Source organism: Biomphalaria glabrata, chromosome 9, assembly GCF_947242115.1.
Source record: "Biomphalaria glabrata chromosome 9, xgBioGlab47.1, whole genome shotgun sequence".
NCBI lineage: Eukaryota > Metazoa > Mollusca > Gastropoda > Planorbidae > Biomphalaria > Biomphalaria glabrata.
The window spans coordinates 4,137,876-4,155,285 of record NC_074719.1 but is presented as its reverse complement, the minus strand read 5'-3'; the positions used below and the strand labels follow the sequence as shown (position 1 = coordinate 4,155,285).

The window sequence follows — 17,410 nt, the reverse complement described above, 5'->3', positions numbered from 1 at the left end:
TACAAGACATGCTCCAATTTGATTCCCTGATTCTAATTTCTGTACTGCTTAGGGTTAGGGTTAGTTACAAAGAGAATCCGAAGCATTACAGAAATTAGAATCAGGGAATCAAGTTGGAGCATGTCTTTCCAATTATCAAAATGTGTAATATAAGGGTAACAAAAAAAAACAAAAACTAAACAAGGTTACAATGATAGTTTGTATAGAAACAAACTTCACATTCCACTATGAAAATACGTAGCGCAGACAGATATGTCTAACAGTATTTCATAAAACCTACGTCATTTCCTATCATATTTCACTAATAAACTGTAACTCACACTAGTATGGTGAAACTGCCCTGATGTTAGATTATATACGACTACCTGCGTTCATTAAAGAATTATTGGGAAAAAAAAGCGTTGTTTGTAATTAGTGCACAATTAATGTTCAAACTTAGTAGGGGGTAAAAAAAAGTAAAGTTCCCCTTTTAGACATTGCGATGTATAGGGTAGATGATGTAAAGGTCATATGTTTCTGCGGTTGATCGTTGTGCTGGCCACATGACACCCTCGTTAACCGTGGGCCACAGGAGTTACTGTAGCTAAATAAGATCCAAGCGTTGCCACATTTTTTTTAAATAATTGAAAACATATCACTTTTTCTCACGTTCAATATCAAGTTTGATAGCTTTTCCAGTAAAAAGAGCATAGACCTAAAATAATGTTTCTCATAAATTTTAATAGTGGCTTCACTCCTCCAACCCAACAACAACAACAACAACAAAAAAAAAATTAAAAGAAAGAAAATATGTTCGCGCCTCTCTCTCCTTATCCAGCTAACAGGTCTGTAAGCATCGGGATCAAGCTTTTTCCTGCATTGTAATATTCCGAAATAGACTATGTTTTGGTCTAGAGCACACATTAGGCCCTACTTTTTAGAAAGAAAAGCGCGTCAAAGTCAAAGTAAATTTAAGCTTGGGACAGGTTGATACTGAATTGTGAGATATATTCTAGGCAACTGAGCATGTACGTACGTAATGGGCTCGATCGAAAGACCCTACTCGTGTTCAGAAAGATGTCTTGTGGTGTGTGCTTAATTGTTGGCTTTAAAAGTGTCCACTGAACGAAGGTGTCACTTGGAAGAAATTTGGTGTCACGTGACAAAGTACTGGCTTAGAATCTTCTTTGATGACTTGATGTTTGTAAAATGTTTGTAAAACGTTTTACGTAATTAGGATGTTCCTTCAGAGTTGAAGATAGTTTACTTCCTTGTCCAAACCTCCCGCAGGACGACGGGGGATGGGAGCGGGCAGGGTTTGAACCCTCGACCGTCGATAAATCCGAACGACAGTTCAGCGCGCAAACCGCACGACCAGGCAGCCAGTTGATCTTGTTGCAGACGCTTCTCACAAAAGCAGTAGGAAAGGCCCTAATTAGTAGACTTCACCTAATGTAATAATTTCTTTTTTAAGCATTGATATTAATATCATTTTTACTTAACGAGTAATCAAATCCGGATTATCACCAAAAAAAAAAAATAAATAATAAAACCAACTTCGCGTCCATTTGTCAGCACCAAAAAGGGGGGGGGGCGCACCACAGTTTGAGAAACGCTGGCATCAGAATTTGAACAGCTCACAAAAAAATAGAACTTACATTATTCTAAACTGAAATAAAAATTAGTGGCTTTGAATTAATCGTTTACATATGTACATATATGTTGGACAGAACCTGGAGGCTTTCTGGGAGCTACCAATTTAAAACTACAATCTGAATTCAGATGTTTGGTTATATCCACTTGTGCGACAGAATACTGTGATCGACATTTCTAGCACTGCACTCCACTGTAGGCCCTAATTGTTGAAAAAATCTTGTCTTCTTTACAAACGGGAACTCTATTTATAAGTCCTTATATATTGTAATAACTGAAGGAAGGCAACTCAACGAGGCACATCGATGTTTATTTACAGGACATCACAAATACATGTAGAACAGAACAACAAGTCTTGAGCACAGCATCTTTACATCAGCTCTCCCTTGGGCGGAAATCGTTCTCTCTCTCATGTCAACATCCGACTTAGTCTTGTCACTAATAGTGCGCACCATCTTTCTGCACTATCCTGGATTGCGGTGCGCATGGCAGAGTTATAACAATATGAGCTTCGAAGTTTTGTGTACGATATCCATCACCCTGTCATCGACAGGAAGGACAGCCAAACCAAGGAATACTGTATGCTGGAATTGATAAACAAAATGAGCGAGCATCATGCGGAACGACAACACTCCAAGAGTCGACAGGAAACGTCATGCTGATGTCAGTTTCTGAGTAAAGGGCAGTTTGCTGTAAAGTAAAAGCACTACTCATGCTTCTAACACAGGGGTTTGCTGTAAAGTAAAAGCACTACTCATGCCTCTAACAAAGGGGTTTGCTGTAAAGTAAAAGCACTACTCATGCCTCTAACACAGAGGTTTGCTGTAAAGTAAAAGCACTACTCATGCCTCTAACAAAGGGGTTTGCTGTAAAGAAAAAAGCACTACTCATGCCTCTAACACAGGGGCTTGCTGTAAAGTAAAAGCACGTACTACTCATGCCTCTAACACAGGGGCTTGCTGTAAAGTAAAAGCACTACTCATGCCTCTAACACAGGGGTTTGCTGTAAAGTAAAAGCACTACTCATGCCTCTAACACAGGGGCTTGCTGTAAAGTAAAAGCACGTACTACTCATGCCTCTAACACAGGGGCTTGCTGTAAAGTAAAAGCACTACTCATGCCCCTAACACAGGGGCTTTCTTGGCAGTTAATATGGATCAAGTAGAAATCGCTGAAAAGTGGTAACTTTAGATATTAGCTAGATTTTGAAAGATTTTAAAATAAAGGTTGATATTGATCTTTTTTTTTTTTTAAAGCGGGACACTGGCGGTCCCGCCTGGACATTTTATGAAAAGCGTGAAAGACGGTCCAAAGCGGGACTGTCACGCCCAAATCAGGACGTCTGGTCACCTTATATGAACAGTACACGTAAATATCACCCTTGATAATGTCATATGTCAAACGCCTTAGGGGACCAGATGCTGGGACAGAGTGCGTAAAAGAGGCCGCCGAGTTTTCAGCACATATCTTGAAGCTCTTGTTCTAAAGTTCTTGAGTTTGTTGTGTTGAGTAGTGTTTGTAGAGTGCCTGATAGGAAAGATCTTAACAATACTAAATGAATTATTTCTCTTTTAGAACAAAATTGAACACTTCGTTAAAATATTAGTAGCTTGTAAGCCTATTATATAAAACACTTAAAAATACTTCTTACATTAATGGTAAACCAGTTACACTGTCTAAAAAAAACAACTCAAAACCATCCTCTGTTCGGGTCCTCTCATCTCAAGAAAACATTTTTAATTACATAGAACAGACGCAAAATACAACCGTCAGATTTATAACAAATTAATATTCATCTTTAACTCGAGCTGCGATTCTCAACCTTTTTAGTTCTGCGACTTCTTTAATTATTTTTCCATATGTGGCGACCGCAATTGTAAAATTACTTTCATTCAGTAACCTAAGTAGCTTATGTTAAATCTTACGAAAAAAATGTTATTACAAATAAATTAGCATTTTATCTTTATAAGTTGTGTTTACTTGGCCAACTTTTTTTTTATTGCCTACTCACCATTTTTCATGTTGCTTGAAATGTGAGACATTAATGAAGAAACTAACAAATTAATGTACAGATTGATATGGAATGTAAAACTGCGTTCTGCGATAGCTTTCAAAATTCAAGCCTGTGGTGTTCGCTCTGCATATTTGTCAAAATTCAAATCCTCGGGAGAAACAGCTCAATACCATGTTGTTGTTTTTTTCTGCCAGCAGTCTCATCTGACTTAGGATGTCATTTCTGTTCCTTAGCATGGGCATGATTGTTTTTAATTATGTCAATGAAACTGCTGCTTTGCTGTTGAGCACCAACTATGGACAGACTGCAACATCTGGGCAACTGATTCAAAAACAAATGAATTATTGGCAACAATGAAATGACAAATCTGAAATGTAGGCCTACGTGAGGAGCAGGCACTGCGTAACACGTGCAGTTTGTCTGCTTTCAACAGCAGTCGTCATTTCAAGATTGCGCCAAACAGTCAAAGATCTCAAAAGTTTAGACTGATAACGCAAATTGATTTGTATTTCTCAGTCCATTGTGTTTCATACAAGAAATTAATTTAGTACCACCCTCTCGTTGCTTGAGACTGTCTAGGAAGAAATAGATATTATAATCTTCAATCTTGATGTTACCAACAATAACATACAGGCCCTACACATTCAGGTCATTGACAAGGCCCGAAAAAAGGCTGCTTTTAGATATTTTTCGAAAATGTTTACCTTAACACCATTTTGAATGTTAGCCATCATGGAACAGCCATATCTAGACTCTAGACCAGTGAGTCCCAAAGTGGTCTATATAGACCCCCAGGGGTCTATGAAGACTTCCAGGGGGTCTACGAAAGTGAAAAAATAAATTGGGGGTCTATGAGAGGTCCACGGGGGTCTACGATAATAGATTCCATTTAAAGCAGATCATTTTAATTTTTACATTCATTTAATGTAATTATTTTATACAGTAATATATGATTTTTATCTTGGTAAATCATTTAAATATATATCCTGCTAATCAAACCAAAGAATTGTCTCAATACTTATTTAAACATTTTAATTTTGTCTACATGTAACAAATGTTTAACAAAAAGAAATGTACACTGTCCAGCGTTGATTATTTAAAACTGGGATTCATTCCTTCCTTGTCAAACAAGCGGTTGCCTAAGTGACTTTTTTAAAATAATGATACGAAACCAATTGCTAGAGGATCATCTGAGACAATGTCACCCTGACAAAATAGATAAAGATTTAAAAATTTTCTAGCACTCAAAGATAAAGTTAAGAATAGACCCACACAATCTCACTTCAACATCATATATATATAGAGAAGATGTTGGTTTGTGAGAGTCTTACAATATCTCTTTACTTATAGCAAAATACGGAAACATAGGTAAAACATTGATTTTACCAGCCGTTGTAGTTGTGAAAACTGTTTTACACACACCTACATCTGATATTATTAAAAGAATTTCTTTAAGCAAAAATACAGTTCAAGGGCACATCGGTGGCATGAGTTATCAAATTAAAAGCTTCTTATGTGATTCTTTGCAACGGAAATATATATATATACAGTTTGGGATCAGTTTGGGACCAGTGGCGTCACAGGCTCTGATGGGGTGTAGCGCTGTGTGCTGTAAACTGCCTAGGGGTCGCCAGCTCCTTATTTTTCCTCAGGGTTGACCCACGACAGCTTTCCCATGTTTGGGAATAGTTGCAAGGCAGCAGATTTTTAAATTCAGTTTTCCTTCTGCTATGTGGCTAATGAGCTCTTCCTGCTTGAAGCCTACTGGCTAAGGCGCCAGTTACTCGCCTTCGCCCCTTCTCCTTTAGTGAAAACAGTTCGGCGGACACGTGAAAGATACACGAGAAACTCTTTGCGAAAACTTTTACAATGATACTTAAAACAAATTGATTAATTAATATTTATTGTTTGAATGTCTTCTTCATAGAATGTATGAAACATGACATCATAGGAACAGATGATAAGCCTGGGTAAAAAAACATTTCCAGTGTGTTTGATGATTCCAGCAATACATATTTAATTGGTTAAATTTGAATTTTATCAATAAAAATGAGTTATTATTTAATACTTTATATGTATTTTTAAATTGCATTTTCACTCTTCAAATCACTAAAATTAGAAATTAGTTTTAAAATAAATTGCAAAAAAAAAAAAAGCAATATAAGTTAAGCAGGGGGTCTACCGAAAAGCAGAAAACATGGCAAGGGGTCTACGAGACAAAAAAGTTTGGGAACCACTGGACTGCTCTAGACCATATATATACTTTATGCATTTGCTGACAGCAATAAAACCAATGAAGCCTTCTCGAAAAAAAAAAACACCTTAATCAACCAATTGAACACTCAAAAGATATTCGCTTAGTACCTGCAAGGTATCTCAGTAGGCCTATCTGCAATTTCATCAGTCAAAATATTAACTTCAAGAGCACCAAACAATACAACAAACACTGGACAAACAATTAATAGGCTTATCCTTTCAAATCATAGGCCTACTCTTGCATTCCGCAAACAGCTCATTTTGGACTGTGGGAAGCTTTTCCTCTGCTGTTTCACTGCTCATCATATGCGCTGAACTGCAAAGGAGAATCTATCTCTAAGGAAATAGTGAAATAGGCGCCTTCGTTGTACACTGATACCCCTAGCCTTACTCTATGATGAGATTTTCAAAATCTAGATAGATCTAAAGACTTGGTCTAGATTTACTATAAGAGGAGAGATAACACCCTACTAATAAAGCGCGTGCAGGTGAGGTAATGTTAGTATACATGTCAATAAACAGCACCTTATTGGAATGGAAGCTGTGGTCCCCCCTTCTATAATCATTCGACGCTTGGGTACCGTTCGCAAAATGATACTGATACGCAAGTGGCAGCGCGCAGTCTATCCTTACGTTTACTGTGTCATACGTTTATCTACCGGTATGGTGACGTGACATCTAGATTTATAGATCTAAAGTGTAGTGACTAGAGATTTAGGATCTATATAGATTCTAGTAATAGTTTAAAATATCTAGATCTATCAATATTAATTAGATCTAGATCTATAAAGGTTAAAACTTTACATCGCAGACCCCTGACCCTGGCTTATCAATCAGGTCAATAAGTTGACAACTATGGAGATTTGGTGTATGAGACTCTAGATCTAGAAAATAGATCGAGATTCTAAATGAACGTATGCTGCCGTACTGACATGTCCTCACCTGAATACTGAATAGTAGCTAGAGCTAGATCTAATAATATATTATATAGACTCTATATATTAGACAATCTATATATACAAATCTAGACTCTGCTTAGTCTAGATAGATCTATAAAGTTTCATTTAATCTAGATCTAGAAATGGAAAAGTTAAAAGGTAAGTGTCACATAATCATAATGACATGGTCAATGATGGTCATGTATGATGTTATCACCTAAACTGTTATGATTAATATGATGACGATGATGATGGCTGGGGCTGGGCCCTGGGGTAAGTGGGGATTAAATAAGATTATGATTATCTTATCATTATAAATTTAATAGATTTAAATGACTATGTCCTATGTATGACACAATCATCAATGTGAATGTTGAAGTCATTGACATATTCAATCATATTGATATATCAATCATAATTTTATCATATATTTATATTAATCACATTATCATTAATATGAATAATTCAATAATATGATATTTTTGAGTGTAGTCACAGAGTGTAGAGATACAAGTTTACTGAAGTTTACTGTGTGTCACTGTGTGTAGACAGTGTCTAGTGTTTTGCCTTTACTAAGACGACTAAGATATACAGATCTATACTTGAAGTACTTAATTAGGTTGATATGATAGTAGATCTATATTATAGTATATTAACTATATTGAATTGATACTTGGCCTGACTCTCACTCTGTTACTGTTACTGTTACTATGTGGTACTATGCGCATGGGCCATAGCCATATATATGTAAAATATATTAATGATTAATATATTTCATAATGATTTAATGATAATCATAGAATGATAGATCATAATCATTAAAATTAAGATGATTAGAGGCTACTTTACTAATAATAGATAGATCTAACACATTTTTAAAAGCAAACAAAAAAAAACCCCAAAAACATTATATTAGATTTAGATCTAGTCTAGATATCAATCAGGCGGCTCAGGGCTCAGCAGCCATTCATAGTGCTATTTAATAATGATAATGTAGATTGTAGTGACTATAGCCGAGGTAAATCTAGTGAACAAGAATGCATTCTCTCTCCAACTCTTTTTTACATATTTCTGGAGCATGTTAGTTAAGATTTATTTTTATATTATGAATAAAATGTTGTAAAATGTTTGTTTGTAAAATGTTTTACATATTTCGGATGTTCCTTCAGAGTTGAAGATAGTTTACTTCCTAGTCCAAACCTCCCGCAGGACGACGGGGGATGGGAGCAGGCAGGGTTTGAACCCGGGACCATCGATAAATCCAAACGACAGTCCAACGCGCAAACCGCACGACCAGGCAGCCATCCATATGATGGACTAGATCTAGATGCCTAGGCCTAGAAGGATTTACTGGTAGCTTGACCATTTAAGTGGGCAGCCTATTTTCAATCTCATGTTTGCAGATGATGTAGACCTCCTTAATTGGAGACAATGTAGACCAGGTATACAGGATCTTACTTCAAAACTGGATGCTAAAGTTAGAGCAATTGGCATGGGAAAAAAAGCAAAGAAAAATATAGGCTTTTTTTAAAGTGTATAGTATTGCCTCTCTAATCATTGGGGCTTTTTCTTGTGGTCCAGTTGTTTGTTGGTTCAGGGCAGTATAGATGTTGGTTGGTTCCACTGTGTTGTCTGTCCAGATCGCTCAGCGTGAACCAGCTAAAAAATGCTGGAGGTTCTGGGAATGCTTGTTCTGTCGATAGGTATGGTGCTCGTCTTACCTGAAACAGGCAGGCTTAATGATGTCTGCTGTATTTCAGATCCAAGCTTTGAATAAAAAGGCTGAAAATACAATGGTTCAAAGCCTGAATGTTATGGACCAGTGGGAGGGGGTATCTGGGAGAAAGTTTTTCGTGCTGCCTGTATGTGCTCAGTAAACAAACTCTGCTCGAATCGTTTGTGGAACCTCGAGCCCCTTTCATAGGTAGCCAAGACAAGTTCATGTGTACTTAGCCTCTTGACCTTCACCCTGTGTGAATATGTTGTAGTGGTGTATGGTGCAAGTATAGGAAGTTAAGGTGTCTACTGGTCTAGTCAGAGTAAATGTGCTTACTAAGGGAGACAAAAACTGACACCTTTGCCATTCATTCTCTTTCAGTCACAAACACCAGACTGCAGCATTATTTTCTCAGAAGAATTTGAATAATTATATTTATAAATTTCTCTCACTACATAATCACACATGCAGGTTGAAAGTGTATCAATATTCACTGTCTGTATAAAAGATTTCTAAGTCTTATAATTTTACTTGTGCTAAATTTTTGTAAAAACATTGTTTCATTTTTTATTCACAAACTCTGACTTTTTTATTAATCTTTTTTTTTTCAATAGGAGCTTAAGATAAACAAGTTTAAATACAGGCCTGCCAGACTTTGATGATGTCTGACACAAAGCTTGATTTTTCTCTTGAACTGAACAATGCCTTAAAACATGTGAAGAAGGAAGTGGTAGAACCAGATTTAGTAACACAACCATGTGAAGCTCAGGACTTCCAAGTGCCGATGATAAAAAGTGAGAGGATAGATGAAGAGGAATCAGACTTGAGTACACAACCAACAGGAAACTGTTACTCTGAAACAGACTTGACACAACCGTGTGAAGAACAAAACGTTGAAGTCTCGGTAATAAAAAATGAGATGTTAGAAGAGAAATCAGACTTGTACACAAAGCAATCAGAAAACTGTGATTCTGAAAACTCTTCGAATGTCAGCCTTGGGCATGAGGTATTCCATTGTTTACTGACATACATGACATCAAACACATTTTTAATATAAACATATGTATCAGTCAAATATTAAAAATAACCATCTTTTTTTTAAATATATTTTTATGAATATTTACAAATTGACACGGGACTACAATTTCTCCCCTTTCATATGAAGCTAAAATAATTTAGTACATTATTTTGTATGTACGTATTTATTTATTAAGTAGCATTACCAACTTGCAACTCCTGTTGATTTGTTCTCATGTATTGTTTTTACTTCTGCCCCCCCCTCCCCCCTTCCTTTCTTATCTTTTCCACTTTCAACAATTGGTAGGAACCACCTTTTTATTGCGTCCTGCGCATTATTCTGCTCTTTCACATACATAGATTTCTTGCAGAAAACTCCCTCCACCTTATTTATTTTTTCATAACCAATTTCCACATGTTCTCCTTTCCCTTAAATTCTAGTATTTGTTACACCAAATTGGAATAGTCCAATTTATTAACACGCCCCCCCTCTCCTCAATCATGCACACACCTATTTTGTTAGTACTAGGAAAAAAATATTTAGACTTTATCTAGATTTACATGTAGAATTAAAAATGAGACCTATAATTAGGAATTAGAATCTTTTTAGCTAACAAAAAATAGGAAGCACACATTTTTGGCAATGTATCTTTAAACATTATATTAAATCATTTTTGATAACAGCTTTGGTTTCAATTGTGAAAATGGTTTAGTGTTGATAGGTTAAGGTGTATCGTTTCGTCTACCTGAAGTGGTAGAATTGTTGATTAGTGAGTGGTAGTGAATGAATGATGCCAGGGTATTTGTGTATATATATTTTAATTCTTATATTGTTTCTTAAATTATTTGTTATTTTTATTTGGTTTGACAGGAGAGTAATGTAAAGCAAGAGATAGAAAGAACCAATTTTAAAGAAAGCAAAAAACCTTGGTCCCTGGTGGTGAAACTGAAGACAAACAACAGTCTGGTAAATACTATCTGAAAATAAAGTTTAGCAGAGTTGTAAGCAGCAATTTTTGTACAAAAATGACTATATAGTCATTGTTTATTACTTAAATGTATATATTTTTTTTTTTGGTTTATTAGGAAACAAAATTTCTTTAAGTCTTCTTTTTTTTTTTCTTGGCTAGCTGTTTTAATTTTACACCTCAAGTGTCCCATAACTTCATGTTTTCTTTTTCTTCTTTGCAATTACTAGGTAGTTAATTTTTTTGTTACCTTTACATTACCCTTTCAGTTTTTCCATGCTCTGCTTTACTGTCATTCTTAGATTTGACCTTACACTTGGGCAGCGTCTCTTTTTGATTGATTTGACTTGTGCAATAAGTTCATTTCTCCTCGTAATATACTTTCTACTTTAGTAGTAACGTGTTACATTATCACTAATGATTTAGATTACAGCCACAGCAGTTTAAAATATCATTCCATTTTATTGACATACTTGGAGGAATATTAGAAGACTGTTACAGCACTATAAGAACAAAACATGTCAACACTCTGAATATTAGAGTGTTATAAATACTCTGAATATTAGAACAAGGGAGACAACACACACAAAATAATGAAAACACTTCTTTCTCAACCTGGAGTTAAATATTCACATAAATGTGACATCCTCCAGTGTTTAAGGTCAGTCATATTCATAGAAACTAGTTCTTGTAGATTTGACCACTCTGCCTGAGCTAGTTGTATATGTTGGTGCTTTCATATCAGTAGGCGGTGGGATTCTTCACATGTAAATTTAGATTTCAGTGATACATTCCTTCACCTGATTTATTCATCATAGTTTTTATATCTTCACTGCTGATTCTACTTCACCCTTTTATCTGTGGTAATGTGGACTGCTCATCAGGTGATTGAAACTCCAATTCTTGGTGAATTTTGTGAAGCTCTCAAATGAGAATTGAGGCCCATTATACCTGACCACTGTAGATGGGATGCCATATCTAGCAAATAAGCTTTTAGTTCCCTTACAAATGTTACTGCCCTGGTATTTCTAAGTGATCAACTTTGCAATAGTTACTGTAGTAGTCCACACAGACAAGATAGTCTTTACTGTCCAGTTTGAAAAGATCAACACCAACCTTTTCCAATGGAACTTAATGATTCATTTAAGTCTCTTTCTGTTGGTTAATTGAAAAGCTTGACATATTTCACAGGTTGAAATGTAATGCTTTATGTCACCAGCCATTCCTGGCCAGAATAAACTCTCACTTTTCAGACATGGCTGTGTTCCATTGCTGATGGTAGCGACTTTAAGCACAAGTCCCTCCTGAGTCAACATTCATCTCTGAAATTATAGTAAGGCATTAGTTTATAGGGTAGAAGTTGCTTGCTAACAAGCCAATCCTGATTAATTGTAGTTTGCAGTTTTTAAAGTGTTCTTCTCAGTTTTCTCTTGTAGTCTACAGTCTTTCTTCCCCAAATGGATAGGAAACTGGCCATAATAAGTTGTAACTCTCCTTGAAAGTCTTAAGTTTATTAGCTCTACTTTCACTTTCCATTTTTAAACTTTTAACAAGAAAAGTACACAAAAATTCTTTTTTTAAAAAAAGCTTATATTAAGTGTATCAATTAGTTTAGATCAGTCATGTAATTAAATTTGTAATAGATCTAGACTAACAACGACCAACCTCCTTTACTTTTCCCTAACTAATGTCAGGCTGGGTTGACTCAGAGGCACCCAAAGATCCAGAAATAAAAAAATCGTACTCTTTACCAGGATTTGAACCCAGGACCCCGGTTCGGAAGTCAAGTGCTTTACCGCTCCACCCTTTTACCACTAGATGTTCAAATATTTGTGTGAAATTTGATTATCACTTTTTAAGGCTTGCATTTAGAATGGGAGGAAATCTTTAGGTGAAAGCTCTAATACAAGAAATTAAAAAAAAATTCACATTCAGAAGGAAAGTTTGCACTTTTATAAGAAAAATAAAAAGTATTAATGTATAATGAGTAAGGGTTAGAATTTGGTTAAAAATTTTCTGAAACAAGATTTTTATTATCATCCTAGCTAAGAACTAGCTTTAAGTAACTCCAAAAAATGTGCATGCATTATTCTTAATATAAAAAAAAAACATGACAACCTAACTGTATATAGTTGTCTTAAGTGCTATCTAGTAATAGATAATAAAACACTGAACCATAATCTACAAGTACAAAACCAAAACTGAATAAAATACTCAGACACAAAGATAAAGGCACATTTCTTATTTCACATGCTAGGACAAATTTGTACAAGTGCTCCTTCTTCCCTAATTCTACTAGAGCATGAAATGGGTTGCCTAAATCAGCCAGGAAACAAAATAATTTAGATGAGTTTTGTCACTGTTTAACATGCATGACTAGAGTGATACATGAATATGCATAGTGCATAATTATCTCTTTTGGAGTAATGTCTGTAATTAATGAGATAAGATATAGTTCAGTGAAGTTTGTTTTTTTTAAGTACAAACATTATGGTATGCTTCTATTACAGCAATGGTAAAATGTGTGAAAGCTAATTAGTTTTTTTTTCTAACGCTAATCACTCAAAAACTCATTTTTGTAAATGATTAGAATGAAAATGAAGACTTAAACATGCCTATAATATTTACATATATTATTTGTAGGCATAGTGTGTGTCTGAGGACTTGAGCAGCCTACAGTGGATGCAACGACTTTTTTTTTTTAATGCTGGAAATAATGCTTGGTGCCGGGGCAGCTGAGAAACCAAACCTCCTAGCTTGAAAGGGCGGGGTGTCTACTATCTATCCACTAACTCCAAGAAGAACCTATTCTAGAGTACAAAAAATATCAGAAAGAATGAATGGTTGGAATTTAATAAAAATATGTACGCGTGCACATGCACACATACATGTACCGGTATATATAATTGTAACAATTCTCACTAAACAGGCTGTCTGCAAACTGCTCCATACAACACTACCTAATTAAAGAACTTAACAACTCAGGGCTCCAAAATAACATAACAGTTTGATGTCCAATAAATCACAGCCAATACTGTACTATTGGCAACATGTAGCACTGAAAGGACAACAAATGTTTCACCCTAAACAATTGTACCGCTGTATCAAACTCTACTGGCCTCTCTGCCTCGTCTCTGGCACTGGGTTCAGCTGTTCAGGACTGACTTCACACACTCGGCTCATTTTGTCAGACTTGATCACAGATCAAGATCAAGACATCGTCTCGTACTCACGAGGTGTCTTGACTCTACTCCGCACCAAACCATTGTAGTGTGCCGTACAGAACCACACCGCCAAACCACACCAAACCAAGTCAAGCATGTAGTGAACCATCTTGACTGCGACACTTCCTATCTTTCTATAGGGTCCCCGCTAACCTTCCAGAAACCAATAGAACATTGTTCGATCATTCGGGTTGATCATGTGGCTACATCTAACATGGCTGTCATGAGTGGTGTTCACTTTAGATGTTTCTTGAAACTTTGCCAGTCACCAAGGAAGACTGTTGCCATCGTCATGGTTGACCACTCATCTAGTGCTGACCTTGGGTAATTTGAGTCTGCTGACTACACACACACTACTACTCGTATCCAAACTAACACCACATTTACAATAATATATATATATATGGGAGAGAGGGGGAAGCAAAAGATCCCCCCCAATTACCCCCCTTTCCACAGAAAAAGATCCTGGCTATGCCCATACTTCTTTCATATCTAGAATCATGCAGATTTTCAATATCAATTCCTATAATAGGTTTACAAAATCAACAATTGACTGTTTAAAAGATTGCAAAAGGGATATGTTTCCTTGATGAAAATCGCTTAATTTCTTTTTCTATTTATCTCAAAATAAATATATTATTATAAATGATAAAAGACCTGTACTTACTATAATCTAAAAGGAGATGCTATTTTTATTATTAAATTATTAATGTAATAATGAATAAATTCTTTTTGTTACAGGATATTAAGAAAGAAAAGGAAACAACTTTGGAAACAAATGTACTCACTGATAACATGCAAGATCCAGTTGCTGGAAACCATTCTAAAGAAACAGTTTCTGGTAAAGAGATACCAAATTCTTGTGATCAAGTGGAAAAAAAAATTCAATGTCAGGCTTGTCTCAAAGAGTTCACTAAACCTGCACTATTAAAAAAACATCAGCGGAGTCATGCTGAAAAAATATTTCAATGCCACATTTGTCATAAAAAATTTACGACAACTTCACTTTTAAAAAGACATCTAGTCATTCACACTGGGGAAAAACCATATAAATGTCAAATCTGTCACAAAAAATTTGCGTATTCTTCGCATATGAAAAGTCACCAAAAGTTACATTGTGGTGAAAAGCCATTTAAATGTCAAATATGCCTCAAAGAGTTTGTTTATCCTGCGCATTTAAAAGCACACAAAATGATTCACTCTGGTGAAAATCCATTTAAATGTAAGATATGCTTAAAACAATTCTTGTACCCTTCACATTTGAAAATACATGAAAGGATTCATTCTGGTGAAAAACCATTTCAGTGTCAAATATGCCTCAAAGGATTTTCTAGAGCTTCACATTTGAAAAGTCACAAAGTGGTTCATACGGGGGAAAAACTATTTCAATGTCAAATATGTCTGAAAGAATTTTTTCTATCTTCACATTTAAAAACCCACCAGCTGATTCACACTAGTGCAAGACCATTCAAATGTCGCATTTGTCAAAAAGAATTCTTGTACCCTTCGTCTTTGAAATCACACGAAATGGTTCATTCTGGCGAAAAACCTTTTAAATGTCAAATATGCCACAAAGGATTTTCTCGAGCTACAAATCTGAGAGGTCACCAAGTGGTTCATTCTGGCGAAAAACCATTTAAATGTCAAGTATGCCTAAAAGAATATTCGTATCCTTCCCATTTGAAAACACATGAATTGACTCATTTTGGGGAAAATCCAAATAAATGTCAAATATGCCTGAAAGAGTTTTCTTATCCTTCCCATTTAAAAGCACATGAAAAGATTCATTCTGGTAAAAAAACATTGAAATGTCAAATATGCCTGAAAGAATTTCATTCATCTTCAAAATTGAAAACTCACAAAGTTGTTCATGCTGGTAAAAATCCATTTAAGTGTGAAATATGCCTCAAAGAGTTTTTGTATCCTTCCCATTTAAAAGCACACGAAAAGATTCATTCTGGTAAAAATCCATTTAAATGTCAAATTTGCCTGAAAGAATTTCATTCATCTTCAAAATTGAAAACTCATCAAGTGATTCATACTGGTGAAAAACGATTTAAATGTCAAATATGTCTGAAAGGATTTTCTCGTGCTTCAACTTTGAAAAAGCACCAAATGCTTCATGCTGATGTAACCATTAAACAGGAAATTTGTCCCTAAAAATTTTTTGCCCTCTTCAAATGTGAAAATTGGCTAAGTGATTCATTCTGGTCAAAAATACAATATTTAAATGTGATATATACCAGAAATAATTTCCACAATTTGCACATTGGATAAAACACCAATCAGTTCAAACTGGTTAAAAAACATATGTAAAACATATGTTTTACATGTTTCGGATGTTCCTTCAGAGTTGAAGATAGTTTACTTCCTAGTCCAAACCTCCCGCAGGACGACAGAGGATGGGAGCTGACAGGGTTTGAACCTGGGACCATTGATAAGTCCAAACGACAGTCCAGCGTGCAAACCGCACGACCAGGCAGTTTTTAATGTCAAAAGAATTGTACTTTATAGCTCTAGATTTGATTACGGCACACACAAGTTCAAACTGTCAATGTTAAATATGTCTTGAACATTTGTCTTTATCTTCATATTTGAAACGTTTCAACTGATTCATGCAACAAGTGTTTTCTTTTTTTTTTTTTTTTTTATGGATTTTCTGAACTCACTTTATGATTCACTTGTTTTAAGTCCAAGTGTTGGAAATATTTTCTGCCATTTCAACCACAACATTTGCTGTATTAGAATGTTCTTTATTTCTTTTCCCCAGTTTAAATTAAATAGTTTATTGTTAGGGAACAGTTCAGATACATACTTAAGAGTCTAGATTTGTTTTATAGATATAAACGTTGATTTCAGATTTGAAATTTCCGTTTGGCAGGTTTATAATAAAAATAAAACAACAATGTCAAAGATTAAAAAAAAATTAATGAATTAATATATATACTTTTTTAAATTTGTTAACTTATTAGATATTGTACACTTATGTACTTTAATGCCTAGCCAAACAATATGGGATTTAAATGTGTTTGGTTATAACTATTCATAGTTTTAAAAAAGGTTTACACATTGTCACTTATATTGTTTGTTATTGTGTGCTTACATGGTTCTAAAGAAATTGAATATTTGTGTTCTATGCATGAGTTTTTGTGTTGTTTATTTTTTATTTTAACCCTAGATTCAACTGCTTTAAACTTTACTACTATCTTGGCTAGATATGGTCTGAAGTATTTACAGAAATCTGTGGTTGATTTGATTTTAAACATCTAATGTGTATCAAGCATACTTACCAATGAAATGTATGTACATGTCTCTCAGAGAATATCAAAAAAATTATAGCAAGCAGAAGTTTATTAGCTAAAAATGAACATTTCAATTTATGTAGTGATTCTTTAGATTGTCATGATAAATAGTAAAGTATTGAAATTTTTTTTTCATAAATAAACACTTTTTTTTTAAATTGAACTTTGTCAGCTCTTTTGTTTTAAATATATATGCTTTGAATTGATATTTGTTTTAAAACCTGCCACCAATGCCATTTATTAAAAAAATGTGTATTTTATTTTTACATTTTATATGTTTTCATTTATATGTTTAATAGGCAATATCTTAAAAAGATATATTTTGTCTTCAATTAAAACTAA

At 34.8% G+C, this 17,410-nt stretch overlaps 1 protein-coding gene across 2 annotated transcripts; it reads left to right on the top strand.

The window, feature by feature from the left end:
• The first annotated feature begins 6,562 nt into the window (after window positions 1-6,562).
• On the top strand, window positions 6,563-17,383 carry LOC106077876 (zinc finger protein 345-like). 2 transcript variants are annotated; one of them, XM_056040396.1, is made up of 4 exons: window positions 6,563-6,991; window positions 9,172-9,563; window positions 10,446-10,541; window positions 14,508-17,383. In XM_056040396.1, exons 2-4 carry the CDS (start codon window positions 9,216-9,218, stop codon window positions 15,924-15,926), a joined length of 1,863 nt encoding a protein of 620 aa, XP_055896371.1. In that variant the 5' UTR covers window positions 6,563-6,991; window positions 9,172-9,215; the 3' UTR covers window positions 15,927-17,383. The 2 variants fall into 2 exon arrangements, with proteins under 2 accessions (XP_055896371.1, XP_055896370.1); XM_056040395.1 differs by having other exon boundaries at window positions 6,563-6,999.
• Window positions 17,384-17,410: the final 27 nt, after the last annotated feature.